The 20,221-nt window shown below is 40.7% G+C and overlaps 2 protein-coding genes across 15 annotated transcripts in view; one reads left to right on the top strand and one right to left on the bottom strand.

Annotated features, from left to right (window-relative positions):
- The window catches only part of MAP7 (microtubule associated protein 7), a 99,729-nt gene extending 98,163 nt beyond the window's left edge, over positions 1 to 1,566 (top strand). For all 13 annotated transcript variants that reach the window (XM_033143857.1, XM_033143861.1, XM_033143854.1 and 10 more), the window contains one exon: positions 748 to 1,566. In XM_033143857.1, coding sequence (XP_032999748.1) covers positions 748 to 828 — 81 coding nt within the window. In that variant the 3' untranslated portion in view covers positions 829 to 1,566. The remainder of the gene's footprint in view (positions 1 to 747) is intronic.
- Positions 1,567 to 5,430: 3,864 nt separating this feature from the next.
- LOC117043790 (vacuolar protein 8-like) overlaps positions 5,431 to 20,221 on the bottom strand; it is a 19,246-nt gene continuing 4,455 nt past the window's right edge. For both annotated transcript variants that reach the window (XM_033143848.1, XM_033143849.1), the window contains exons 2-15: positions 19,681 to 19,822; positions 18,679 to 18,801; positions 18,089 to 18,208; positions 17,604 to 17,723; positions 16,508 to 16,630; positions 16,138 to 16,220; positions 14,731 to 14,856; positions 13,716 to 13,761; positions 12,280 to 12,413; positions 10,606 to 10,734; positions 9,423 to 9,540; positions 8,322 to 8,456; positions 7,138 to 7,263; positions 5,431 to 6,277 (exon numbers count right to left, since the gene is read on the bottom strand). In XM_033143848.1, the coding sequence (XP_032999739.1) occupies positions 6,156 to 6,277; positions 7,138 to 7,263; positions 8,322 to 8,456; positions 9,423 to 9,540; positions 10,606 to 10,734; positions 12,280 to 12,413; positions 13,716 to 13,761; positions 14,731 to 14,856; positions 16,138 to 16,220; positions 16,508 to 16,630; positions 17,604 to 17,723; positions 18,089 to 18,208; positions 18,679 to 18,801; positions 19,681 to 19,822 (1,647 nt within the window). In that variant the 3' untranslated portion in view covers positions 5,431 to 6,155. The remainder of the gene's footprint in view (positions 6,278 to 7,137; positions 7,264 to 8,321; positions 8,457 to 9,422; positions 9,541 to 10,605; positions 10,735 to 12,279; positions 12,414 to 13,715; positions 13,762 to 14,730; positions 14,857 to 16,137; positions 16,221 to 16,507; positions 16,631 to 17,603; positions 17,724 to 18,088; positions 18,209 to 18,678; positions 18,802 to 19,680; positions 19,823 to 20,221) is intronic.

Raw genomic sequence — 20,221 nt, 5'->3', positions numbered from 1 at the left:
ATTTGTCATGTTGCAGCCCAGTTGGAAAGTTAGAAATAAGTAGGAACCTGCTGGTTCGATTCACTGGGCCAATCTAAGATTGGAATGAATTGTTCACTGCAAAGAGAAAGAGCATATACCTCATCCTTTCTCCACCCAAATGTGTGTTCTTTAAGAAACTGGCTGTTTTGATATAAGGGTGAGGCAAGATGACAAGATGCAAAGGGCAGGGTTCTTATAACTGTAGCAGAGGTACAGCAATAGAAACGTCAACCAGTGCAGCTCTTTTTACCCCTTCATGACAAGATGCACCTGTAAAATCATCCTCTGCTACTCAGCACTTCTGTTCTCTTTTGCATCTGATCACCACACGAAGCAACTAAGTCCTCGGTTAACATTTTCTGCCTATTACTTGGAACTTGAGCTTCTCTTCCATGAATGGGAGGGCTCCCTCCATTGATTGAAGGAACTCTGACCCAATGGAGGCTCTGCTAATGATCCACTGATTTCCCCCTTCAGCCTCCCACCCTGATATCTCCCACACTGTTCCAGAAAGTCCCTCAACTCTATCAAACATATTTGCAGGTGGCACAGGGTGGGTGGAAGGGAGAATTGGTAAAAATCACTTCTTCTCTCTCCTTCTGCCCACAGAAGTAGCCAGCGTGTTTGTTTGTTTTTATAATAAAAGTACTCTCTTTTGATGTTTGTTCCCTATGAAGATCTTTTTCTCTCTGCTAATTTGCTCTTCATTGGCTTCTTTTCTTCTAGAAGTTGTCTGATCTCTGCTTACAAATTACCAAAGGTGGCATAAAAGTCTCTGCAGCCAGTGGAGTTCCTTCCATGCTATGAAGGAGTGTGGTAGTTTTTGCACTCTCGAGTTTTCTAAAGATTTCTTGGACACAGGTTTTTTTGGGGGTTTTTTTAAGGCCATAGTAAAACCAGCAGAAGAATTTATTGGGAATAGACTTGGATTACCTTTCTATCAAATAGATCTCACCACTAGCAAAAATCATGTTTCATGTGCATAAATTGCTTATATCCAGCAAGTTCCTTTGGTTAGCATAACAGATATTTTCTGCATTCTTGAAGACAAAAGCTTCACTGGATTCTAACAATAACGGGCTGATTGGGGTAATGGACTTGTTTTCTGTTGTTTTTGAAGATGGGTATTTGGTTTTAAAAGGTATGTAAAATCAGCAAAGTATCTTTTACATTTTACGGATTGAATACTTGAAAAGTAAATGCCTCACTGCTCTACAAGTAGGGCTACTGGGGTGTTTTTTTATTTAAGCCTTTTGGTTTAAATATTATTGCAGAGAACTCTTAATTATGGGGGCAACATAGAGGCTTCTGTATCAGGTTCTTGTAAATGTAACTCCTACATGGACATTCTGTATATTTAGGCATCACTACTGTCTTCTTGCATTTTCTTCTGAAAATAAAATAACTTAGCAGGTTTTAAAATGTGAAAAATCGAAAGCATTATTTTTTCATGGATGAAATGGAAAACCTGTTGTTATCCTAGATAATGTATTTATTAATTTTGTTCTGTACAAAATAAATCATAGAAAATGTGCTTAAAAACTACATTGTGAACTTGATTTTTCCTAGTTTCCCTTCTGTAAGGGAATGCAGGGGATAAAAGCAAAATCTTCGGGCATGATGTGGGTCATTCAGCCCCATACTTGGATAGTAATGGGGAGTGGAGAGCTCTCTCTAGCTGATGATGTGATTGATGCAAGATACTCCTACACACCCAGACCAGATCTTTTTCTCATGGTGCTTTGGAAATGCAGACCTGTGTGTGGTCAACAAGTACTGCAATAGAAAATAATTTGGAGGGCTCCAGTCCTTTCTTTTGAGGTTCTGGCAGGGACAGCAGGACTTGGGCTGCCTGTAGCCTGATTGACTTAGACTGGTTAGGATTATTTCAGCGTACAAGTGCTGCAGGCTACTCAGGTGAAAGTTGTATGTTCAACAGGAAGCTCTCATATCCTGTGATTCCATGTGCTGCCCCTGACATTTACCCCTTCTGATTTTGCACCTCCCACTGCTATGCCCAGACCTGTAAAAACTCTGCCTACCTTTCCATTTGGTCTTTTGCTTTTATATCAAACTTGCTATAAGTGGATATCGCTAAAGTGATACATTGCACTTTAAAGTGCTGGATGATGTGCCAGTTCAAGTCAAAAGGAGTGCTTGGTGTTAGTGTGAGATTGGGCAGTTAGTGTGTAGCAGGAAATCAATCTCCAAGGGGATGCTGTCATAAAGAGAAGTGATTTGCAGCTTGAATTCATGTAATTTATTGGGTGCATGCTGTGTCAAAGAAAATTATGCCAACTGTGTTGGGAATTATGTGAGACGATGCTGCTTTGTTTGGCTAGAGTGAATTGGAGTAGTAGTAGTAGTAATTGTGATATAGCAAAAACAAAATATTTTTATGTTCTCTATGCTCCCTGTATATAGCTATTATTTTTTTAAATGCCCAAAATATGTAGTTTTTGCTTCTATATAGGATATAAGTATTAAGTAAACTTCATATAAAACATGTGCACTTTTAATATTTACTTGTTGGTGCACTGGCTGCTGTTGAACAAATATAATGTGTCTATTTGGGGAGCTGAATAGAGGAAATTTCATCTTAGCTCTTTTGTGTTTGAGTTTCAGATGATGCACTTTTTGCTCTAAGTTAATACAAAACTTTAGTGTTCCTGTTTTCTGTATAGAGGGCAGTACATAGTTTTTAAACCCTTTTTATTTTTCAGCAGAAGGCTGAGAGAAAATAGCCACCAGTGTCAACCTGACTCCTGTGTGCACTGTGGAACTCCTGAACAGACAGGCTTTCCCATTCATGTCAATGGAGGGGCAGGGTGTGAATGTGCTTTCCGTTTGTGAACACATCTCTCCTCTCTGATAGATAACAGGGGAAGCCCTTATAGGCAGGAGAGCTCTGTGTTAGCTGTGTAATCCTTTGTACGTGCAAGTTAGGAAGCTATTGATGTATCGGGGCATTTGCACTTTTTAAATATATAGAGAAAATCAGTGTGCTCAGGTGTTGAATTGTAGCCATGTAGTTGGGCTACTAGTCGCATGAAATAACATAAAAGCAACAGTAGTCGAACAGTGTCACAATGCCCACCAGTTTTGATGGTTTTAAAAGGGGGTTAGACAAATGAATAGGGGACAAGGCTAAAAATGGCTACTAGCCATTGGCGTGGCTGAGTCCTACATTCAGCATATGTACCGTATTTTTCGCTCCATTGGATGCACCGGACCATAGGGCGCACCTCATTTTTAGAGGAGGAAACAAGGAAAAAAATATTTTTCTGGTTTTCCTCCTCTAAAAGCCCTGGGTGGTTTTTTTTGGCTTTTTTTAAGGATCAGCTAAAAGTTTTGCAGCTGTTTTTGCAAAGGCAAAAGGCCTTTTTTTAGGATCAGCTAAAGGTTTTGCAGCTTTTTTGCAAAGGGAAAAGCCCTGGGTTTTTTTGTTTTTTGAGGATCAGCTAAAGGTTTTGCAGCTTTTTTGCAAAGGGAAAAGCCCTGGTTTTTTGTTTTTTTTAGGATCAGCTAAAGGTTTTGCAGCTTTTTTTGCAAAGGGGGAAAAGCAAAGAGGAAAAGCCCCATTTTTATGGGGTTTAACTCACATTTCTGAAAAAATCTTAAGGAAAGGGAGCCATTTCTACTGTTTGCAGACAGATAATCTAATCCGCCAGTCACATGTCCTGGGGAAACAAACAACCTCCCTCTGCAGCACATTCAACAAAGGAGGGCGTGGCTGAAAGGGAGCAGGGACTCTTATCTCTCTCCCGATCTCTTGCTGATCAGCTGCTGAGCGGGGTCCTTTCAACACTCCCCTTTCTCTTTGTAAAATAAAAAGCACAATCTGCTTTTGGCCCCTGGGCAATTCAGCTCCAGGGACCACCATTCGCTCCATAAGACGCACAGGTATTTCCCCTTACTTTTCAGGAGGAAAAAAGTGCGTCTTATGGAGCAAAAAATACGGTATGCATCTGAATACCAGTTGCTGGGAATCACAAGTCAGGGGAGTGCTGTTGTACTAAAGTCCTGCATATATGGTTGTGCTAAGGTCCTGCAAATGGTTAGCCAATTTGAGAACAGGATGCAGGACAAGATGGGCCTTCGCTGTGATCCAGCAAGCCTCTTATTGTGTTCCTAAGCACATTCAAAAGCAGTTAATCCAAGATGACATTGACTTAAATCCAAGGGTTCTTTTCCTCCAATAAGAAGGACTTCTTCTGTAGGAGGATCCAACCCAATTATTCTCAAATGTTACCGCAATGAATATTACAAGAACACAGGAACTGAGGGAAAGAGTTCATTTCTTTTGACATGGCTTCTCCTAAAGCACAATAGTGGTCTCTGTTTATAGGATATCAAAATAGTAAATTAAACATTTTATGATTTGTTATTTGGGCAGTGTAAAATTTACCTGGCCTTAATCAAGAGTGCCGTCATTCATAACATGGTATCATAAATACCCTTGCCATCTGAATTGCAGCCATAATTCAACTTAACATCCATTTTCTGTTAAAAGTAGCACTCATGGGAACTTTTTAGAGGAAAATATTCCAACATGGGTTTCAATTTTACTGCTCAAAAGTTTTTCCAAATTACCGGTACTGCAAATTTGTTCTGACATCCATAGGTGTGTTCTATTCCAAAATGATCAAGGGATAAGTGTCAGGGACCCTGCATAACAACTTTTTGAAGTGTTTGAATTAGGGCAAGTGTTTTGATGGGCAGCAGAAAGAGAATTGCAAATGGAGATAAATGGATGATACTTGTGTTTCTCACTTTAGGACGTATCAAAGTGAATGCCGGTGAAGTCCTACTCATTTGCTAGTGAGGCAGTTATAAAAACTAGTGATCCAGGATTGTCTAGAATGGTTCCTGCCAGGTATTTTGGTGTGTGTGTATGGGGATGCAGTGAATTTGGATGACATGGGGTATCTACAGCTTTCCTAGAATTTGTAGAATGTGCCAACAAATTCAGCCAGTGTGGTGTAGTGGTTAAGAGCGGTAGACTCGTAATCTGGGGAACCGGGTTCGTGTCTACACTCCTCCACATGCAGCTGCTGGGTGACCTTGGGCTAGTCACACTTCTTTGAAGTCTCTCAGCCCCACCCACCTCACAGAGTGTTTGTTGTGGGGGAGGAAGGGAAAGGAGAATGTTGGCCACTTTGAGACTCCTCCGGGTAGTGATAAAGCGGGATATCAAATCCAAACTCTTCTTCTTCTCTTCTTCATGCTTTGGATAATGTGCTAAAATCCTAATGCTGAAAACTGAGGTCTCAAAAGCTATAAAGTGTTCCACCACAACATATCCTTAGGCAATGAAAGAACTGATTGGTCATTCATGTATAAACATAGGCTTACTGGGTAGCATTATATAATGGTACCAGCTAGCATGATACATACTTTTCACACACATTTCTTTCTCAAAATGTAGATTTTAATAAAAGATTATAAAATTTCACTTGAAAAGCTAAGATTTTATTATTTACAACTGGACATCTGGAAGGGGTGAAATTAGGGTTCAGGTATTCTGAAATGGGAGACTGCCATCAACTTGCAGATGAGTTTAAGGCCATCAGAGACACCTAGGCAGCATGAAGGTATTTGCCTCGTGAAATGGATTGCATGCTGCCAGAGCTGAACCTAGAGCAAGATTGATTAGTCTACCAGTATAGGGTCTCACAGTTCATGAATGCCTCAACAAGGACAATGCAGTGCTACAGTCTGTACATCTAAGGATAGTGAAAGTATCCTCAGGCCTGGCCCACGCATGCACATCCATGTATCAAATAATGAGCTGCATTGTATGAATCAGTCATTGTGGATCAAACAGCACTAACAGACCTTTTATAAAACTTCAAGGAAAATGCTTTTTAGTAGAATCTGCCCACACATCCTACTGTGAGTCATCAAGCGTTGAATAATGGAGCAGTAATACATTACTGTGTAAACTGGTCCCTAATTTCCACCCATATGGAAGTTAAAAGTCCTATTGCGCATGTACTTGCTGTGGATTTGCCCACAGCCATAGTGTGAAGCTGAGACACCCACATTATGAGTCAGCTCCCTATACAGAGGCAACAAGCTAGCCACACAGAGCGACATCACCTAGAGCAAAACACATAGGGTGGAACAAGGCTTCAGGTGTCCATATGTCTGACAGCAATACTGAGAAGCTCCTGTGTTTCTGCAGTTTGTTGACGGACTTGGTCAAGGTGCTTCTTCAGTTGGCTCCGGTTGAATGCTGATGAAAACTCTGCATCTAAAAAATAGGGAAGCAACAACTCAACTTCTAGACCTGCACAACTCATCATATGTGAACATCTTGCCCTGGTCCACAACTTTACAAAACATTGGAGAGAGGGTTTGTTCTGCTGGCTTGCATTCAACTTGGATCTACAAAAATCTGACATTCATATCAAACTCAAATTGACAAACTTTGAGAACAGGAGTGATCTATTACTCACACCTAATATATTCCTTGTTGTTTTATTACTTCCCAAGAGCAAGTTAAGATGCATCCTTTGATCCTTTACTTGTTCAACAATGTCTCCTGAGAATCTTGCCTCCTGCTTTCTTTTCTAGGGGTATTTCCCCACTTTCATACACAGAGTGTGATGATAATCTAAGCCATTTATCCAACATTTATGCATGGTAGTTATTTTGCATTCCATGTTAACGGATACATTTTTAAAAAAGCAAGTCAGGTTTGTTTGGTGCTGGAAGGGGCATGTATAACTACTCTTCCACTGTGATTTTTTAAAAACGCCAAAAAAGAAGAAGACTGCTCCCCACTTTTTTATGAGAACCGTAAATAGCTGTTTCCAGGATTCATATATGCGATTATGAGGACAGATTCAGTTCCAGTAGGAAGCTTGTAATGAATACTGCAAATGAGCCTGTATAAAGTTCTGATTGCATTCTCAGTGAAATGAGAGTCAATTAACTTTCCACCAGACCTTTTATAAAGGAGGACTTTGGTTTTCATTACCAGAAGCAGGCAGGACTCAGCTGTGCATTATAACTGTGGTGCTTCTGGTAAGTACTGATGAGCGTAGCTGTTATGCCGTTGCATAGGAATCCCATGGGATGTTATGTGGTGAGTGATACAGTAGTCCATACCTTTCTGTAATATGCAGAGTGTGGATATGCCCAGATGCTGAAAGCGATTCTCTTGGTGAATAAGATACTTGATGAGGTATTGCTGTACCTTGCTCATATGAGATTTCAACAAAGACACCACCTCTTCTGTACAATTAATTTGGAGACGGGAATAATTACAAAACTGAATGCACAAGGCAACATTTTACACACTTAACCTGGGAGTAAGTCACTGAACAAAGTGGGATTTCTTCTGAGTAAACATGCACTGTAAAATGTTGATACCCCCTTACATTGCTGATGCACTACTTGGTTTTCTTGTTACTAATTTTTTGGGTGAATGACAAATTATAAATTGGTATTCATAGTGTGGTAATGCTTATGATAATTTTATGGTGGGAAATGTATGCTTGGGCAGATGTTTAGTGTGATCACTTTTATTGTTTTTTTAATATATTTGTTTACTATGTAATTTGCCTTGAGACCTTAATAAACAAAGATGTTATAATGCTAATTAATAATATTCAGAATTCATATATACCAATCATGAACGCCAGTATGGTATGGAGAATAGAGCCTTAAACTTCAGGTTTGGTTCCTCAAGTTGAAGTTTGTAAATCAGAATAATAAGATTTCTTGTTTATTTTGGCCACTATAATAATATACACTGTGATGATTCTGAATCTAACACTTATAACAGCTGCTATTTTTAAATGTTATATTGTGCATTCAACAGAAACATCATGTTGTGTTATCATTGATTATTCAAATTAAGCATGACTTCATATGGTGCACAGTGATGTACAAATATTTTAGCAGCTTTGTGCAGTGTTGCTATCTTCAACAGGGAAATGTAATACTGAGAAAAGGATGCACACAAGCAAGACAGAAGCTCATGCCATGAACTCAACATGTATTCTTTACACACAAAGGAGTCTGCTGGTGTGGGACAACTGATAGATGCAGCTGCCACTTAGTCCAGAAAAAACCTCTTAGGGAGTCCTATTGTAGCCCAGGCAACTCTCTGAAAACTATCCTAGAATTAGCAGGATTGGAAAATTAAAAAGTTTTGTCAAATTTGACCAGTATAGTGTTCTCCCCTGCTATTCAACCTGTTTGGGCCCATGGGACTTCTGTTGTTGTCACCTGAGTGATATCAGGCGTGCTGGAAATGCAAACATCAGATCCTTTCCATTGATACGTACTGTGCTGTAGGAGGTGTTTGAGCACAAAGGCAGCGTGGAAAGAAGACTCTGTTTGTTCCACTTGGCCAGCCAGTGTCACCAGACTGCATACCACTGAGTCATCCACCAATTCCAGCATGCGCACTGTGGCTCCCTCTGGTGGTAGAAGAGCAGAGTAAAAGACTAAATCAGCACAGTTGAAATAAAAGAAGACAAATGAACAGGCCTAGGGCCAAGGCTGAAAAGACACAAGCAGAGCTTTTGGGAGGCCAGTAAAATGGATTTCAGAAGACTGAAATACATACATAGAGAGTGGGGGGGGGGAGAGATCAAAATGTTCAGAAGCAGGTATAGGTGGGAAGATTCCTTAGGGAGGGTTTCACCGATGGGAAATTTGATGAGAAGGTGTCCACATAGAGAATAGATATGAAACCAATCTCCACTTCTCTGCTGCTCTGCTACCTCCCTTTCCATAAATTCAGCTAGTAGGTGGGACTTTGACCTCAGCATTGCACACCACACCAGCCCCACCCTCTGAAAGGGGGAGCCTGCTGCATACAGCTGCATAATTGTAGACTCTCCTTTTCAAACGTTGCTGTGGCCACTCTGGGTGAGAACAGCAGTGTGCGCAAAGCAGCAGGGCCAACAAGTGCAGCCCTCCTTCCTCAATCTGCATTCACTGATCGTATGGGAAGGATCACGTAAACACCTAGAGGGCACCATGTTTGCCTCCGCTGGTCTAGAAGCACTAGAGAAATTACTAGCAATGCCAACAGTATGTTACTGACACTACTCTTGAGTTGGGATTAAAATCACTTGTCTGCTGTGTTTCACTCCTATTAGCAGCTCTGGTAGCTATGCAGCCAGTGGGATAGCATAGAACTGACTGTGGGAATCTGTTGGTTTTTACGACTGCCCTTTGGTTCCCTCTGTGCCCCAAAATTGTAAGGCTTCTGCAACCCTATTCACACTGACTTTTGCGTAGGTAAAGGCTACAGGACTTCCTTCTGAGCAAACATGAATAACACTGTGCTGTAAAGTTGGCAGCAGCAATGGAAATCATTGAGTACAAAATGTGTGTGCTCTCAACCCACCCACTCAGCACTCTGAATGCCCCCTTACCATGTTTCATCAGGTCAACAAGACAAGACATCACACAGTGAAGAGATTCCTCTTCTAGAAAGTCTACACTCTGGACAGCTTGAAAAAGTCCTTCAATGCATGGACTGTCTATGACTCTCTGCAAATAACAAAAGTAGATGTTGTTACACTCATTCTGAAAATTGTGGTCCCCACCCCCCATTATAGATGTCAAGCTCTTAGTTTGCCTAGGGCCTTCAGGGCTGTGCCTATTCAGCTGTTAAGCCCAAAAATGTGTGCAACAAAGGCATCTGTGGGGATTTAATCTATGCAAATCCATGCTCTATTAAATGCCCTAGTTATGCATCATGACGCACTGAGACTGTCCCACCAGGAGGGTTCAAATTACACGGATGTGCTTGAAATTAATGAATACAGAGTAAGTCTGCAATGATATGTGTTACAATAGCCTTCATTTCACAAGAAGCCATCAAGTGTGTGATAAGGCAACCTGGGAGATGGTATGAGGAGCCAAGAATGTAAGGCATATTTCCTGCAGACATTTATCCATACACAGTGGGTTTCTACTTTCTTGAGCAATCATCATGTAAGGCCCTTCTTCGTGTGCCTCCTCCATGAGAGGTCTGGAGGATGGCAACATGAGAATGGGCCTTTTCTGCAGTGGCTCCCTGTTTGTGGAATGCTCTCCCCAGGGAGGCTTGCCTGGTGCCTTCATTATATATCTTTAGGTGCCAGGCAAAACTGTTTCTCTATAACCAGGCCTTTGGTTGATTGAGCATTCTATGGCCTTTTAAATGTGTTTGTGGGAAGGGGTGTTATTGGTTGGTTTTTGGTTTTGTTTTATTATGTATTTTGTGTTCTCATTTTGTATTTTTATGTTGTGAGCTGCCCTGTGGTCTTCAAATGAAGAACAGTATACAAATTTAATGGAGGAGGAGGAACCTAGTTGAAAAAGCATGTACAGTACACAAACAAAGCCAAATTTCCAAAAAGCCTACAGTGAAGGCATAAAAGTCACAACTTGCTGCTTTTTATTTGTTGGTAAGATCTTCCTCGTGTACTTTTTGAAACACACGGTCATTTACTCCCTTGAATGAGAATGAAGCAAAGATGATGTTTCATCTTAATATCACTTAGTAAGAGAAACAGTGAAGTGAAGCCTTCAGAACAATGTGTAATCCTGAAAGGGAAACTTGGCACTCACCTGTATGTTTCTGGAAAGGCTGAGATTTTTAATAAAGCAGGCAGCGTGACCTACAATCACTGGGTCCATTTTCCAGGTGAGCAGCAGCTTCCCTATTGCCTGCAGCACTTCATCACACATCAGTGCATCCTGCAAAGGGAAAGGTAGCCAGTGAGTTGCTGAAAATGAAGGCAGCAGAAGAGACATGGTTCTACCATACCACTGTGAATGGGACTAGAAATGGGTGGTTGAGATATAGATATATAGATATATATCACTTGATTGTTAATAAAACTTCAAAGTGGGTAAAAAAGGATAAAAACAATAAAATTATCAGTTAAAAAACCCAATTAAAACAAGTATTTAAAACATTTTTTTTAAAAATTAAAAATCAGCAATAAATTAAAACCAGAAAACACATGCCAATATTCTGCATGTCCAGACAGACCTTTTGAAACAAACATGCTTCTTTTTTTTAGCAGGCACCAAAAAGAGTAGAGTGAATAAATTAATAAGGAATCAAAGAGATATGCTTTAAGTTTTTAAAACTCTTTACATTTAGGATGAACTGCAACATTGTAATTTGGGAGCTACAAAGCTGGGATGGAGAATTATGAAAAGCTCCACAGATTGTTGTCTCTTCGTGTTTCAGTCCCAACTCACAGCAGCAATGCAGAGAAATCAAGCCTCCACTACCTTCAAACCACATCAGACGATAGTGAAATGTTTGTGTGCATCCAATGACACATGCAGGATTTGACTTTCCTGTTCCACCACAAACCTCCCATGTTACAACCTCCATTTGTTTTATTGATGCCTGTGTCTCACCATCTTGAGACTCGTATGTCACTCCCACATCCGAATGCAGATGGCCTTGCTTGCATTTTTGCAGGCAAGTTTATATTATGAAGATGTGGGGCTTTTCCGTTTGTTAAGGAATGAAGGTGCTATGAAGTCAACCAAACCCAAAGTCACCGAAGAACAAATGATTTCTTCCTCCCTAGGAACACAGTGTAGTGTTGGTAACCACTGAAACATTAGTTCATCTTGGTTGGAAATGTTAGCTTTGTCCCACAGTTTGTTTTCCTGCTGGGGTTCCCATGGAGAGCTCCTTTTCTACTTCACTTGGAATTCAGGTCAGAGCAGAATGGGAATCCTTGAAAAGGTCTTTAAAAAAAAAACCTCCAGGCTAGAGGGCATTGAAACCAGTAGTCTGAGCAAACCAAGATGAAAAGCTGACCCAACAGAAGACAATATAAACATCTCTACTGAGGATCAATTGTTCAGGTTTCCTCTATCACACACAGAACATTTTCTCCACTGCCACAGCAGCTATACCATCCATCACAACCACAAATTGACATTTGCTACAGAATGTGAATCTCAAGAAGACAGATTAGAACCCAGTATGATTATAATCAGAATTTGTTCCCAGCACTCCCTTTCCAAACTTATTTCTGGATAGGCACATCACCCCACACTTTCAAATGCATGCTGAAGCCTTTTCAGAATGAATTTTGAATTACTGTCTACTGATCACCTGGCCGTGTCAAACTGTCATTTTAAATGTGTTACCTTTGATGAAACTTTTGTCCACTGTCATCTTTCAAGGTTGAGCTGCCTCTGAACATTACGGCCATGCACATTTGGCTAAAGCTTACAAGGCAAAGGGTAATATGAAACAGAAATGTGTACCTGGTTGTTTGGTTGCTGGGATAAAATCCGGAGGAGAATGATGGAATTGTGCTGAGTGTCTTTCTTGTTAGATGCCAGGAGAGGGAGCAGGTGGGATGGGATCTGCATAGCAAGGATGCTGGTCTGACCACTCTCTGTTTGGAAAACGAGAAGGTTGCTCAAGGTTGTGTGCAGATCAATAGAAGCTGCTTTGGAGAAAAGGATTTATGAGAGAAAGGGGCCTCCTCTAGACTGACTCAATCAAGTCAGCTGGACCTCACAGATCAGGCAATGTTATGTTATGACAGTATAGAAGTTAAACTTTTGGTTCTGATTTTAATGAAAAGTCAAAAGAAGATGAAGACCAGACTGCACAAGAGGGTTGGACCGGTGTTCTGGCCAATGGCATAAAAGAAAGGGGGAAAGATAGACTAATAGGATGTTTGAGCAATGCGAAATGTTTGTAGAAAGGCACTGCTGGCAAGAATTCTCTTCAGATTCAGGGGACTGAAATTGATAGAAAGGGCCCAGAGAGTTGTGTTTCTGTAACTTCGGTTAGGTTTGTGGTTGTTCAAAATCAGCTGCTAGGCATAAGTGTCTTGACTGAAGCCTGTAGATTAGATAACCACTGGATTAGATCACACACACACACACACACACACACACAGTGCTTTTTTAAAAAAAAATGTTTAGGGGTACTCTCATTTTCCTATTCATATTGAAATACTGCCCCTCAATGAGGCGAAACTTAGATTCACAAAATGTAAGCTTTGTGTGTGTGTGTCCATATTCTTGTCTACTTTTTCTCACAGAATTGACAGTTTAAGAATGGTAAAAGGAAGTACCGTTATATGGATTTGTAGTTATAATCCATATTAATGATCTTGCTTGTCAATTTAAAACACAGAGAGACATCTTTCATTACAAGCACATGAGCAAAAATGTCACTGGCCAGGGATATTTTTCACCAACTCCTTCAGTCTCTTTTCTCCTTTTATAGATGGTGTAAAACTTCCACATGATCTCTCCCCCACCCCCAATATCTGTGGCAGAAATGTGCCTTGAGCATTGTAAGGTATTGGTCAATCAAGTTTTACTAATCTTTATATCAGTCTGAATGCTGGATTGGTTTGCAGTCACCTTCTCTAAAAAAATGAATCCGTGTTTGTTGGTATACTTTAAAACAACAGTACTGTCATTCTCACAGCCTTTCTGAGGTAGCAGCATCTGGTAACTGAAGGGTTTATTAACTTTTTTTAAAAAAGTCACACCATCCACGTGCCTGAAACCAAAACATGGTATTAATCTTATTTAAAGGAACAAAGAGTGACTTGAGGACATTCCTTCCTAAGGCTAGACTGTACAAAACACAGGAAGGAGGGAGGGTGTTCTATTTTTGTATGTTTTAAGTGACTGCAATTTTTCATTTATTAGCATGCTAGGACTGTAGTACTTACCACTCGCGGCTAAATTCCTGAGACAGACACAAGCCTGGTTCAAAACCTAGTTGCAGAAAACAAAGAAATCAGAACACAACAGAGAAACAACTTTTGGCTGTGAAAAGGCCGCAAAGCTGACTGGTCCACAACAGCTTTGTGCAATACTCGCTAAACCTCCAAAATGTTCTGACAGGATTATGTGTCAGTGATGGGTAAAGTTAAAATGTAAGCATGTCCTCTGTGCCAATATGAGGCAAAACTAAGCCTTTAAAGCCAACTGTGACAGTGCCCCATAGATATCTGAAAGATACACCAAAAAGTGCCACTTATGGGTGCCTAATTGTACAAGGATGTGTAGCCTTTCAGAAAAAACAACTTGCTCTTGATTTAAGGTGCATACACACCATACATTTAAAACATATTTTAAACACATGACAAACCCCCCCAAAAAAGAAAAGAATAATGGAACTGTAGTTTAACAGTGCTACAAATTGAAGCTCTGTGAGGGGTAAACTACAGTGTTCAGGATACTCTGAGGGAAGTCACGTGCTTTAAATGCATGGTGTGTATGCAGCCTTAGTGAACAATCCAGTTATTTTTGCATTTGTTTGGGAAGATACGTAATTGTGAAATTTTACTCCCCACACTGCCTCACAATCTTCCCCAGGCAGAGATTAGGAAAAAAGCCCATCCCTATATTCCCATGCCATCACTGTGAGAAGGAAAATATTGAACCAAGAGATCTCACCATTATTTAAACATGGAATCCCCTCTGACCATAGGAGATTCTGAGTTTGATCTCTTAAAGATTCGTGGAAGATGCCACATCTAGCTAACTGCAGCATTTGTGTATTCTTGCGCCCCCGTGCTGAAGAAAGCATCTTTTCAGTCATTTCACTGAACACAAGATACTTGGCCTGCAGTCCTAAGCATAACTTACTTGGAAATACATCCCCCTGATATTAAAATAATATTTCTGAATAAACCAGGGGGAGCTGTTAGTAAAACAAACCTGCATAATCCACAGCTTTACCTTGTCCACAGATGAAGACAGAAGGGAAAGGAGCATCCGCAGAAGAAACCTATCACCGGTTTGGAGCATGGCTTCATGGTGCTGCGAGTTTGTGGCCATGTTGCTCAGAGCTGCACAGCTATAATACTGCAAGAAGGAGATGTGTTGTGATTTTGAGAAAGGAAAGCTTGTGGCCAAGGGTTCTTAAACTGTGGTCAAGACCTCACAGCAAATGAAAGGGACCATGACTGATGATGGCGTTCCTAGGGTGATCAAATTGCTGCTGATGAAAAATAACCAGGATCTCAGGGTTTCCCCTCCTGTCTCTGGTGACTCTGCAAACAGGAACTGGGTAATTTGCAGGTACTAGCTCTGTTGGAGGGAACGAGGTCTGAAGTCATGCTAAAGTAAACTTTCATGTTTATTTGCCATAGTAAACTTTGGGGGGTGTTGGCTGAGAGAGTATTTGCATACAGCATCTCCCTGCATTTTCTGGATTGGGACTGTAGTACATCTCCAGGAGTTTTGGGAATGTCCCAGGAAAAAAGAATATTTGTCCAACGAGACACAACTGTGATCACTACAGTCCACACAGACTGTGCTGGTCCTGCACTGGACCCTGCCAACTGTGTAAACCAGCATGTATTGAAATGACCCTTGGATTCCCTTCCAACTTTACAATCCTATGGGTCAATGAAATACTCTATTTGTCTATATGATTAGAAAATTACCATTGTGTAGAGGGTCTGGATGTCTAAGGGTCAAAAAAGGGGGACAATACTGCAATGGTGAGATGACCAGATCCCTTTTCTTAACTCACACACTTTTTTGTCCCCTTCTGCTAGGTATACTGCATAGATCCCGCTAGGCAAATGGCATTCCTTGCATTCATATAATACTCATCATGAAGCTGTTTACAATTATCAGGAGTCATAGTAAGAACAGAATAAAAATCTACACTCCAGTCATGTATTTACATGTTTGCATTTCTCTTGCACTAGCCTATTTGAAGATGAGAAAGAAGTATTTGTTCAGTTCTTGAATTTCAAACAGGTTAGTGCCTATTAATAGCTATTTCCAAATAAAAGCTAAGAACAGAACTGAGCAACTGGAATACCCCCTGGCTATTTTCTTTAACCCTATAACAAACCTGAACTATGAAGCAAGAGCACCTTTCTTCAAGCTGCAATGACCTGTTTCTTTATTTCACTAAAGAGGTTAGCAGTTAATTTCCAAGGTGCACAAACCTATGTCCCCCCCTCCAAGCAGAATTATGTGCAACACCATTGAATTACTAATTTCTGGAAGTTAAAATGTTAAAAACTACTGTCTCGTTTATCTTTTCCTGTGTCTGTAGGTTCAGTTGAGCAGCTGACCATTTCCACAGCTTTGAATGCTCAAAAACTGCTATTTTAATGTCAAGTTTACCTGTACTTCTGAGTCGGGAGACTGTAACAAAAGGGTGAGGACTGGAAGAGCACCTTGTCGAAACAATATTTGCTGAATCCGTTCTGCAAGGGAAGAGTGGGATTGCTAATGAGCTATTTTGACCAAATAAACATGCTCTTTATCATCACTGCATAGATAACAGGTTAAGAGCTAAAAACAGCATTTTTTGGGAATAAGCCGAATTGGAATCAATTGGCTTTCCTGCCGAGTAGACATGATTTAGCATTGTACTGGAAGTACAATATTTCATTTTAAAGAAAACAGTAGCTTTGGCGATAAGTTTCCGTTGCTACAAATTTCTGTGTCATTGCACTTGGCCCATTGAAATGAATCCCCTGCATCCTAATACCTGATTGTGTGAGGTTGAAAATAGCTCCCACTGCATTTTGTTGGACTCTAGGATCGTAAGATTTAGAAAGGGCCAGTAAGGGTACCACTCCTCCTGCTGCTGCGATGGCTTCATGGCTGACATCTGGTGAAACAACAGGGGGAAATAGAAATCAACAAGGTTTCTTTAGAGGAAGAAGTATCCCTGTTCCTCCAGGCACACTTTTAAGGAATAGAGAGTAAACAGCGTAAAACAGTTGCAGCATATGAGTTGGGAGTCCTGGGTGGCAGAATGAATAATGTTAAAAGTTTACCATCAGGTTTTTGTGAAGGAGTTTATTGCTATGGGTCACCTTGAAGGAAAACCTGACTTTAAAGAGTGCACCATCATTTATTAAGATTTGAACCCAGGACTCCAAGGCCAACTTTGTATTTATTGCACAATATGGCGCCAGTGACTAGGCAGTTCTTAGGCAATCCTGGAGTATTGCATTGGCTCCACTTGTGTGTCTGTGAAGCACCAAGCGTATCACCACCCAGAGCCATCCAGGTAAGCTGCAGTCAAACTGATGTCAGAAGTGTGCCTCCACAAGCTTTGCCCCACTACACTGGCCATGACTAGTTATAGCAGGGGTCAGCAAACGTTTTCAGCAGGGGGCCAGTCCACTGTCCCTCAGACCTTGTGGGGGGATGGACTATATTTTGAAAAAATATATGAACTAATTTCTATGCCCCACAAATAACCCAGAGATGCATTTTAAATAAAAGGACACATTCTACTCATGTAAAAACACCAGGCAGGCCTCACAAATAACCCAGAGATGCATTTTAAATAAAAGGACACATTCTACTCATGTAAAAACATGCTGATTCCTGGACCGTCCGCAGGCAGGATTTAGAAGGCGATTGGGCCTCATCCGGCCCCCGGGCCTTAGTTTGGGGACCCCTGAGTTATAGCATACCAATGTGAATAATCCACTCTGCTTGAAGAATTCAGCTTTTCCTGATTCAGAATTTATGTTACGATAAGCCACATCGTTACCTCCCAATCACAAGGTGTGGATGTGACATTGTCCCTGGACCTGATTATTGCACTATGCTTTGGGCATGCTCCTCACCTGTGACAGCTAGTGTCATTATGCAGGCACAAGAATTAAACTGGACCGTGGCATCGTCAGACTCAAGCAGTTCCAGAATTGGCTCAATTAGATCCATTTGGACGACATGATCCTTGGTTACTGTTTGTCAGTAAAAGCAGGAGTAAATGTTATGTTTAAAGTGCCTTTAATTCAGCTACTACTGGAGAGAGAAAAGGATTGCCATCAGCACACAATAACACTAGTCCATTTTACACCAGAATAAATGATTTTTTACCCCCTTGGTACGAGAAGTAAGCAAAACTCATCCTCTGAATGAATGCTCCCCCCCCAACCCACATTTTATCAGGGCAAACGTCCATCCTACTGATTATCATTTTTTAATATAGGAATTTATATCCTGCCCTTCAAATAAAATACCAGGGCAACTAGACAGTGGTAGTTCCTAAGATCACAGTTGATGCTGGTGGAGACTTCAGGATATGGTATCTTGGTCATTTACTCACCATTTCCTTCCAGTAAGAAATTCACAAGGGACAACGATGAAATCTGCTGAACCTCCAAGTCATTAGACTTCAACAAAGCATAGTATATTTCCAAATGCTCTCGAGGCAGCTGGATGTTCACTGCAAGAATGAGATTAAATGCTGATTGTAAAAAGCTCTCCTGGAACACTTGTCCCTTACATCTTCAAACAGTTGATGCTTTTGGAGCAACACCTAGATGGCCTACTTTGCTTTTCAAAATACCTTGTAGCCCTCCTTTCAGCTGTCTGTGCAAACTCACATGAAAACTAAACCTGTATTACTTCTTTTTATTGTCCCCTCTTCTGCCAACCTCTCCTATGAGTAAAAAGCCAGCTAGCACTCGCCCACCTCTATAAAATAATAAAATGGGAGACTAGTGACTGCAAAAGTTTTGCCACATTATCTGGACTCCAAATAAATATTCATAGAACTTGCATTAGAAGGGGCTAGACCCAATTCACACATGCTAGGGAACCAATAAGAGTGCCTTGGGCACAACTCAGCTATGTTTGTTTTGCTTCTCCAGGTTTCTACAATATATTTTTTAAAGAGTATGGAATGTATCTTACAGTTTTGATGATTTATGTTCAAGTAATAGAGAGCAGCAGACTTTTGCAAGCCAGGGTTCTCTGAAAACGCCAAGGTCCTCAGAGCCTCTAGGGAGACCTTGCCAAGTGGTGACATTTCAAAACCTTAAGAAAGATGTGATAATAACAGAGTCTGAATTGTGTCAGAAGAAGTTAAATACCTGAAGAGTCCAAATGCACAGAATTCAAAGCAACAGATAAAACACGACAGAGACAAACTTCCATGTAGAAATATTCTCTCATTTAAAATTAGCATACTAGAGCTGAACAAATGACTGCAAAAAATATTACAATAATCCCCCCATTCATTTTTGCAGTCCAAACCTCATGTGAGAAAAAAGTTGTTATATATATACCAGTTTGTGAGAGCAGTTGGGGCATTCCAAACTTGGATTTCTATTACTGTATTTAGCAAAGCAGCTTAGCCATGCTATTTCCTTGATTACCAAGGATGAAAACAAAAGATGGGAGCACTTAAGAGTTGGAAGAAGTGGACAGCATTCCATTTGATGTCTTTCTGCTTTCAAAGAATAAATTCAAATCCAATCCTCTAATACCTAATAGGTTTTTACACAGAGTATTTCAATGTTGGCTTAGGAAAGTGCTGGTGTTTGTAGCAAAAGTATGCATTAGTTAAGTCTTTTAAGAGGCCACAATATTTCTTGTTGCTTTTATGCAGGAGGCTAACAGGTCTACCCCTTGCTATGATGCCTTTTGTAGAACTGGGATTTCAAATGCTGAATGAGAGTAATTTAATCCATCAGCCTGGAACTGGGATCCACTACTTTGTCTGAATATTTGGTGCTGGTGAAATACTGGTTCCTCCATTCTCCCTTCATTGCTCATAAAAGCAGAAGCATAAACAGCTCTGTGTCATTCACTTTCTACGATCACTGAACTGCATGATCTTAAACAAAGCAACCAAGCTCAAGTAAACATCTCTCCAACTTTGGCTGCCCCACCTTCATAACAGAAACTCCTCACCTCTTTCAATGTGCTGCAGAAACTCCTGAGCAATCTCCTCTTCCTGGGTCTGAAGGGCAGGCTTGTATAGCTGCTTTGTTTTAAAGTTTTTCCGTTTCAGACAGGGGCACTCATGGATCTGACCCAAGCACTCCCGAATATCCTGCACCAGACCTGAAGACAGTGTTTTTACTGAGAGAGCCAAGTCACAAAGCAACTGGACACACTTTGTACACAGCTGACCCATGATTAACTTTCGGATCCAACAGAAAATCAGAAATGCATACTCTCAGTTTGTACTCCCACTGTTGCTCCTGTGTTCCCTGGCAGATTATGATCTAGATAACTCAAAAAATAATTATCTAGCCAAGTTGGGGGGGGGGGGGGAAGCTACTGCTGCTTTCTGTGTCCAAACTGCATGGCTGAGCAAAATCTAACTGCTGTTCTCTCTTGCGAAGCATAAGAAATACTTTTAAAACTTTAGGCTGCAGCCAGGGGTGATCACCATTCCTCTATCTTAGGAAGGAAAAAATTAGGCGGTCAAACAAAAACTGTACATTCA

Source organism: Lacerta agilis, chromosome 3 (genome assembly GCF_009819535.1).
Source record: "Lacerta agilis isolate rLacAgi1 chromosome 3, rLacAgi1.pri, whole genome shotgun sequence".
Lineage (NCBI taxonomy): Eukaryota > Metazoa > Chordata > Lepidosauria > Squamata > Lacertidae > Lacerta > Lacerta agilis.
This window is presented reverse-complemented; position numbering and strand designations above follow the sequence as displayed.